This window comes from Onychostruthus taczanowskii, unplaced genomic scaffold (genome assembly GCF_017590055.1).
Source record: "Onychostruthus taczanowskii isolate IOZ18803 unplaced genomic scaffold, ASM1759005v1 scaffold9, whole genome shotgun sequence".
Classification (NCBI taxonomy): Eukaryota; Metazoa; Chordata; class Aves; order Passeriformes; family Passeridae; genus Onychostruthus; species Onychostruthus taczanowskii.
In genome coordinates this window covers 12,395,948-12,405,166 of record NW_024506993.1, presented here as the reverse complement: position 1 = coordinate 12,405,166, position 9,219 = coordinate 12,395,948, and the positions used below count along the sequence as shown (strand labels likewise).

The 9,219-nt window shown below is 37.7% G+C and overlaps 1 protein-coding gene across 1 annotated transcript in view; it reads right to left on the bottom strand.

Annotated features, from left to right (window-relative positions):
* Nucleotides 1-318: 318 nt before the first annotated feature.
* Nucleotides 319-9,219, bottom strand: part of IL17RD (interleukin 17 receptor D) — a 43,811-nt gene continuing 34,910 nt past the window's right edge. Inside the window, exons 12-13 of the mRNA XM_041425704.1 lie at nucleotides 5,931-6,867; nucleotides 319-3,561 (exon numbers count right to left, since the gene is read on the bottom strand). Of these exons, the coding sequence (XP_041281638.1) occupies nucleotides 3,446-3,561; nucleotides 5,931-6,867 (1,053 nt within the window). The 3' untranslated portion in view covers nucleotides 319-3,445. The remainder of the gene's footprint in view (nucleotides 3,562-5,930; nucleotides 6,868-9,219) is intronic.

Genomic DNA, 9,219 nt, shown 5'->3' with positions numbered 1-9,219 from the left:
CAAGCATGTACTGCTAGGAGACCTTCAGGGAAGATACAGGTAAAAATCACAGAATCATATTAATGCAATTTTATTAAAAAATAAAATCTGACCCAGTCCATCCCATACAGAAGTTTTAGAAGTTAACATTTCTTAGAGGTGCTTGACTATAATAAACACCTATCAAAACAGCTGCCTCCCTCCCAGCTGCAGGGCACAAACAGCAGCTAGCAGGTCTGGCTGCTTGTGTGTTGTGTGGAACTGCACTCCAAGTGTCAGGATAAAACCACTGCACTTTTAAGCCATTTCTTTTCAACAGTATAAGGAAAGCCCAATGAATGAAATAGAACAAAAATATTTTATTTTGGTATTTAACTTCTAAATTAAAGTATGACAAAACATTATTTCTCAAAATGTCAGGTGCAGTCTATTTTCAACAGTTGATGTGTCCATGGACAGGTACAAATTATGGCAACAACTATACTCCCATTCAAAATGCTGAACACACTGTCACATCTTGAGCCTTCAGCTTTCCAATGCCTTTTCACCCTCCCAGAAAATACACTATGAAATATCCAATGTCCACACACTTGAGTGTAGCAGAAATTAAAGGGATCCTTTCACCATTTAACATGATGTTTAGAATTATTAATGCTTGAAAACAGTTAAGCTAACCTCTAGTATGTGTGTTAACATATCTTTAAAAAAATAATTTTTACAAGGATTTTTGCTGCTATTCCCAGCATGAAGAACTCTTGCCAATTCAATACAAGGTCCTTTCAGCAACTCAATACATACAGTATCTAACTGTTTTAGGAACTGTGGCATTGTAAAAAAGCTATACTAAGTTAGATTAAGTAGTACTTCTCTTACTTTTGTAAACTTTAGGTGTGGGCCATCCTAATCTATATTTTCACTTAATTGTACTGTCTTTGTTCTGAGTACATAAAATACGCTGCTTCCACCTTAAGCTAAGAAGGAATAAAAGAATTTTTCTTCCCTCCTACCCCTAGATGTGACTGTCATCTGCATAGACTTTGCATAATTAACAAATAAGTTTTGCAAGATTGTACAGCAAATTTTGAACAAATAAAAAAAAAATTAATGACAATTCTTTGTGCAACTGCCTTCATCCCTTTTCAACACTCAGCTTTCTTAGAGCACAAAATAAAAACTTAATTTCATTTCATAATACTGATTTTGCCACTGTATTTAATGGAACAAGGAAATCTTCCCAATCTTTAGCCCAGCATTAAGTAACACTAAGTGAGCTGGGACTTCCCACGGATGAAAGCAGCATTACCTTCACCTGCTCACTGCTAAGAAATGGCCTCCTCCTCCTCCTCCTTCTTCTCATGTTGTGCAGCTTTGGCATTTCCATGCACAGATCTTCAGCACAGAGGTTGTGTCACCTTTCTGTCTTGGCTTATTCAATCCGAACCCTTTCTCCAGTAAAATAGCAAGAATTGCACCAAATCCATGTCCCTCATAGCTGGATTTAGTGGAGGAGCATTTACCTCTAAATGATTCTGCCTAGTCTGACCTTCAAGAAATGGGAAAACATGGAGAATTTTGCCTTCAATAAGGCCCAAGGCACAGCCTTAAAAAAATCATCAAAGGCACAGATGATTCACTATGTGTGTAAAATTACCTAGACTTACTTAGATATTACAAGTTTTGAAGTTTTCCAGGTAGTGTCCTCTGAAGTTCAGAAAGCAGAAAGAATAAGGAACATTTCATTACTGGACAAGGCCCTCCAGATCTAACACATGCTGATCCAAATGATCACAGAATTCTGTATTACAACTGCAAAGCATGTCAGAGTTCTGCCATTAAATGTTATACACAAGTAATTGTTACAGCACTTTCTTACTCCATCTGTGATAACAATCTCAAGAGTCCTTTGTTTGGAAATTCCAATGATTAAATATAAACTGACACAAAGAAACCCAAAACAAAACAAAAACAACCCCAGAAAACAACCCATGAGCTTTACTCAGCCAAAATCATCACTTAATAGTTCTATCTCATGCTATTAAAATGGATAATAAAATGTAACAGGTAACAATGTCTAATTCTCATCTATTAAAACTAAGAGAATATTTGAGGTATTTGAATTCTCCCTTAATTGTCTTTAAGGTAACTTCCTGCTAGTGGAATGTGAATACAGGTTAAATGAGCCAGAATTTGACTGTGACCAGAATGAGCAAAGGCACATTGGTGAGGTGTCCTTTAGTATTTGCTGCTCCCATGCTTACTGTAATAGTGCCTGGAATTGCAGTTACAGAGATGCTTCTGGCAAACAGGAGGGACATTTTGGATGAAGATTTACCCACCTGGTCACTGCAGGAAACAGGACATGCATGCTCTGTGTCAGCAGATAAAAATGGCCAGTGGTAGTTTTTGCACTTTTCCTAAATATAACACTAGTGACAGCACACAGTCTTAATCACTAAGTGATGATAAATAGTGTAAACTGCAAAACAACTCACTGGCTTCTGTTCACTCCTTGGCTCAAGACAAAGTATTCCTGCCTGTTAACTGCTAGCCTTGGCTTGTTTTAGCCCAGGTGGTTTTGTAGCACCACATCCTTGAATGGTGATATGAACCCCCATAAAGCATACTCCTCTCATGGCTGAACAAACCTAGAATATCTTCAATATAAGATATGGCCTCCCTTCTCCCATCTCTTTATTCTTTGTATTAGCCCTTCAGGAAGAAAGAGGAAGCTTTGTTTCCATGGTACCATTCAGCATATGGAGGACCTGTATTTTTGTCTATGACAGCAATGATCCTCAGCCTCAGAAAGGTGCTGCTTGTGAGTCACCAGAGCCAGACTGCGGAGGAGACACGGGAGATTAATGCAGAGCAGGGAGACATGCACTGCAATTAAACACTGAGACACATCAGCATCTGGGAAAAGGAGGCTGAGGAAGAGAGCTCAAAGATTTCTAAAAGAAAATTATTTCTTCTGATGGAGAATTTCTTGATCTCACCTTTGGCATTTTATCTTGCTTCTGAAAAAAATCCTGTTCTCATTGACTACAACACTCCTGCCATCAAGTACATCAGCACTTAAAACTAGAGGCTGGAGACTACAAAATTTACTAAGGCTTAATGATCCAAGCTATTTTATGTCCAATTGCAAAGTTATTCCTAGCAAAAAATAGTAAATTTTGATTATGGCAACTGTAAACAGAGTGATATAATGACCTTTAAATTACAACAGGAATAATTTTAAATGTATGCTCTTCTGTTTTTCCATGCTACATTTTTCAAATCATTGAAGAGTTTTTATAAAAATACCAACAGATTCAAGTTTACTGGCCACAAAAAAATGGAATAACAGATCTTCTTTAGGGGCTGTTTGTTCCTTCAAGTAGATTTGGTGCTGAGACAGTGTGGTAGTTAAAGCACAAACAGAGGCTGTTGATAAAGTGGCAATGCATAACAATGTTGTAATGTATTATAAAGGAGCAATTGCCTGCAGTTCATCAGCATGGATGTGGCAATGAAGTTCTGCTTTACATATTCCAGGCACTAAGAACTTTGTAGCAGTCATTACAGGAGGTTCTTCAATCCCTATAAAAGGAAAAAAAAAAAACAAACAAACAAACAGTGAAGTTCATTCATTGAAACAGTGATTTTGTACTCAGTATTTCAGAAACAATGCCAAGAAAACTTATGAAATGCCTCTGCACCACCTTGTCATGCACTCCTGAGGCTGAACTATCATGCTCAGCAAAACATTATCTAGAGGTATAATACTGATTTTATTCCCAGGCAGGACTTCTTAGGGAAGACCTTATTAGTGAATGGACCTAGAAAGGTTTGGTTGTTGGTACTTCATCAAAATTAAACTGGTTTGAACTCCAGTTGAGGATGCCAAATATGATGATATCTTTGAGAATCTTTACTTTGCAGACCAGTAGTCTGCTCAGGAACTGCACTGAAAGATAGAAAGGATTATAAATTAGGTGATTTATGATTTTTATTCAAAAGATTATATAAAACTGGCCTTTAAAGGAAGAAAGGAAAGATCTTTTGAGATGCTATCAGAGCTATTCACATCTGTTTTGACCAAGTAACAGGTAAAATAAGTAAAAAAATTAAATGTAGGGTGAATTCAGAGCAATAATTTGGATGTGTCTATCTCTCAGAACAATAAAAGCTAAAAAATTCTATTTACTCCTCTCATTAGCACACATATAAATATTAGGGCTATAAATGTTTTGTATGTCTGGGACACTAAAGAGATGTAATGGGTTGCCCTCTAAAAGGCAGATGATGCTTTTAGAGTCAGTTCTGTCAGTGCTGTCTCCTTTGTACCCTGCACCTCATCAAGACTGTGGTTTGAGTGAGGGAGGTTTGGGGGAGAGTCAGTCAGGGTGGTGCTTTTGGATGAGGACAGTAAATGGGAAAATGGCAGAAATTGTGGTTTCCTGAGAAATTGGAACATCAGTGCTAAGACCCAGCTCTATCAGCAAGAGCTCTAATGTTTAACCTCTACAGCTGAAGCATGTTAACAAGGGGGTATGTGACTTGAGAATTAATTACTGGGAAGACTGCCTCTTTCTTCCTGTGCTCCTTGCAGCTGGGACACCCAGCTGACAGCTCAGCCATTCAATCAGGAGGGGGACACTGGGAAAGCATTCTTACAGGGAGCCCATACATTTTAAACCAGCATCCTACTTTCACTAGAACCTTTACAGAGATCAGCTGTCCTTTTTCCCACAAATGTGAGAAAAAACTAAGTTAGAAGATGGTAGGAAAGTAAAAAATATAGTTTAAATTCTGAAAACAGAGTAATTGTGGCTTAATTAATTAATTAAAACAGTAAATCTGTATTTTTTTCCACCTGAACTTTTTTCAGTTTTTAACTATTTAGTGTCATAGACTATCTAACTGATAGGTGCTATATCTGTAAATCAGCATTTGTATTCTCTTCCTGCAAGATAATTCTGGCATCAAACAGTAGTTATGAATTATCTAAATAAGAATAAAAAGTTCATTTACCCAACAGAAAAGTCTAGTTAACACACTGTCAACACTCATTCCAGAAAGCAGAACAGCATACAACCATCAAGATACAATATTCACCTGTTGTAGCTGCTTAAGGAAAATCTCAGCAGAGCACTTTTATCATACCAGTACAATTGCTGGAACACTCCACACTGAGGCAGTTGTGATGCCAGTTCAATACCCTGTAACTAGTAAGGTTAGATCAGTTTTTTTATATAGCCTGAGGCAAAATTTACACCTTCAGCTGGAGGTATCTGAGCTGGGTATCTGTTCTGGAGAGTATCTTCCAAGCATTTAAATTACTCCATTGAAAGCCATTTGTTCATTCCCCAGCCCTGTGTCTGGTGAGAAGCCTGATGTCATTCTGAAATCTGAGTTAACCACAGTACAGATGATACCCCTAAAGCATCCAGTATGTGCTGGAGCAATGTCAGGTTTAGATTTATGGCTGTCTGTGAGAATGCTTCACCATATCACCCTCTTGGTTACACCACACAGCTGTCAGCTGAAATCCCAGCTGCCAAGGAGTCCCTGGAAGGAAGAAGCTATCTCTCCAAGAATAGGTCAATTAATGAGCAGTGACTTATTAATAGAATTTTAGTGAAATCTTACCTAGCTGAATTTCCTCCACGCACTGTAAGTTTAGAAAAAAAATAATTTTTCCAAAGTTACTCTATTTTTATTTTTATATTCTATTTTATTTTATATATTATTATTTTATGTATTATTTTTATTTTTATTTTATATTTTCAAATGTTTTTAATTTTGTGATGTTTTTAATTTTGTGTTTATTTTTACTATCTTTATACAATGTTTACCTTTCTCTGCAGCCTTTTATATGGCTCCTCACATATTTTCTTACCTATTTGGAGATGGCAGAAATATGTACAGTAACTGAATGTTAATTTTGATACACTGCTGAATCTTACCTAAACCTGATGATGAAGAAACACTTCCTGTAATGGAAGATGTTTCCATTTGGTCTGTCAATAGTCCTTCCATTAAAGGTAAAGATAATTCAGATGAAGGGACAGATGAATCATAGATTCCAGAATCTCGAGGCATGTCTTTCAGATTTGAAGCTTTAACAACATGTAACAATGGCTGAAGGACAGAGCTGCCACCACCGTGAATGTCCTGAGTTTCTAGATCTTCTCCAAGGTTTAAGTGCTGAATTATACAGTGAGAGTCTGAATTTCCCACTGAAATGTTTAGATCTGTTTTCAGGTAAAAATCACCATCCATCACCTGCTTATTCACCAAGTCATTTAAAACCAAGCCTGAATCAAATTTTTCCATGACAGGCTCTGAGTAGTGTAAAGAAGGTGGAGGGAAGGGAATGAATTGTTTCTCAAACCAGTCTGGTTCCTGATCAATGAACTGATGCATGTTGCAAATAGCAACATAAAGGGACCTCCCAGATTTGCTCCTGAAATAATTCCTTTTACTGATGTTAACAGGAAACACCTCTGAATCTTGTGCACTAAGATCTCTGGAGTGTAAGTGTGAATAGAGCTGGGGGAGATTGTCCATGAGTTTGTACTTTGTGCTCAGATCCAGAATAGCAGGGATGTCTCCCTCACAGGAGTAGTCAAAGTAGACTGCAATGAACTTGCAGAGGTCAGCTGAATTCTGCTTTGCCTGACGAAGCTTCTCTGCAACAGTCAGCACAGCAAAGAGAAAGGGTTCTCCTTTTCCTGCATCTTTGGTTACTCCTCTGTGCTTCCAGTTCTTTTTTTCAACAAAGTATTTCATTCCTTTGGAACACACAATGATGATAAACTGTGACTCATTAATTTTTTTAATAAGCCACTCCTTCTGATCTTCTTTACAGTTTTTCAGATCTTCCCACAAATCTAAAGCCACCTAGAAAAAGGAAAAAATGATCTGGTTAAGTTTTATGTATATAAACCCAAGTAGTTCCTTGAAAGAAAACCACTATGGATTTGATACATGGCAATATTTCTTGGGAAATAAAAAGAACATAGAAGATGTGGCTGGATGAAGTAAATTACAGTTAACTTATGTAATCAAGTTTGGTATCATCAATCTACAATAAACAATTGTGCTTGCCTCAAACAATTTAGCATTGTATGTCTGGGTCCACAATGTGCTGAATGTAATGGAAGTAACAGGATCACAGGATTGCTTAGATTGAACAAGACCTTTAAGGTCAAGCCCAACCATTCACCCAGCCCTGCCAAATCTACCACTAAACTGTGCCCCTAAGTGCCACATTCACTTATCATCCTCGCATATTAATGAAGTGTGATGCCAAGAACTTCCATATCTAGATAGAAACATAATTAATGCCAATAATATCAAGATCTTCCAGTTAGGATGTAAAACAACTGCAATTTTATCTGATGAGAAAGCTCTGAAAATTTTATTCTAGGAGTTATTTTATTTTGTACTTTGTAAAGCTTTCTGACCATTCTACATGATCTGAAATGCTTGTGTACACCAAGATGAGGGACACAATGCTTCATCTCACAGGAGGAATGAGTAGTAGGATAAGAGAAAAAACAGATGTAAAAACTTGCATAACAGACACACATCAAAACCACTTATAAAATCTTCTTCGAAGCATTTTTCCAGAGAACAACAATTTTTGCTCTGCTGTGTCACCCGCAGCAGAGTGGAAAACTTTGCCCTGTCAGAAGACAGAGTGGTGGATGCCCAGAACACAAGAACTCCTGAAAACTGCTGCCACACAGTTGGCTACAGGAAGAAAGTGATCCTGCCTGAAGTGCTGCTCAGTTGGACTGGAAGATCATTGTCAGCTCCTTCCAAACAGCTCTAGCCTGTGCATGGGGAAGAGAGGTCATTTTACTGCTGCTTGGGAGATGCAGGTAGTTTAGTGTCTGGTTTTGGTTCTGTTCTTCAAAATCCTGTGTGGCCTGCTACCTGTGAGAAAGGATTTTTATTATGGACAAGCTATTATTTTAAATTACTATTAAATGCCACTGTTTTTATCCTTTGAGAAAACATTCCAATTCCATATGAAAAATACTTGTGCAACTCTTCTGTTATGCATTAAGCATCACTTTTTATATTAAGCTCCACAGCTTTAATAACAACATGTATTATTTTTGTACAGAGGTTCCATCAATATTTTGTTATATAAATTTTGTATGCTGCCTGAAACCATATATTCCATGGTTAGAGCAGTAAGAGCTCATCTCAGCACTATTCCAAAGAGGAATCACCCACAGCAGAGTGGAAAACTTTGCCCTGTCAGAAGACAGAGTGGTGGATGCCCAGAACACAAGAACTCCTGAAAACTGCTGCCACACAGTTGGCTACAGGAAGAAAGTGATCCTGCCTGAAGTGCTGCTCAGTTGGACTGGAAGATCATGGTCAGCTCCTTCCAAACAGACACCTCTAGCCTGTGCATGGGGAAGAGAGGTCATTTTAGTGCTGCTTGGGAGATGCAGGTAGTTTAGTGTCTGGTTTTGGTTCTGTTCTTCAAAATCCTGTGTGGCCTGCTACCTGTGAGAAAGGATTTTTATTATGGACAAGCTATTATTTTAAATTACTATTAAATGCCACTGTTTTTATCCTTTGAGAAAACATTCCAATTCCATATGAAAAATACTTGTGCAACTCTTCTGTTATGCATTAAGCATCATTTTTTTATATTAAGCTCCACAGCTTTAATAACAACATGTATTATTTTTGTACAGAGGTTCCATCAATATTTTGTTATATAAATTTTGTATGCTGCCTGAAACCATATATTCCATGGTTAGAGCAGTAAGAGCTCATCTCAGCACTATTCCAAAGAGGAGCAGTGTGGTAGGGCTAAAGTACATCTCTAAAAGGGGTTTCCACTAAGTTAGTTATAAAAGAGTTTATGCTAAACTATTTTAAGCAGATGAAAAAGCTGTGACCATCCCCAGCAAACACACGAGGTCTCAGCTGTGTTGCTGTGTTTGGTCACCAGAGAGCAGAGTTGCTGTAATGAAACCCAGCTCCAGCTCATCCCAGTCATATCCTGGGGCTGGGGGGAAAATGCAGGACAAAGAGATCAGCAACTGTCCTGCCTTTTTCCAGCTGAAAAGTGAAAAACTGGTCACATATTGATTCCATTTCTGACAGCAGTATGAGATTCTAAGCCTGCTCATTCAAAGTAGCAATTCAAATGTCTCTCTCATAACATTCAAACAAAAACAAGAAAAAAAAAATAGCTGCTGATTTCACAGTATTAATGGAACA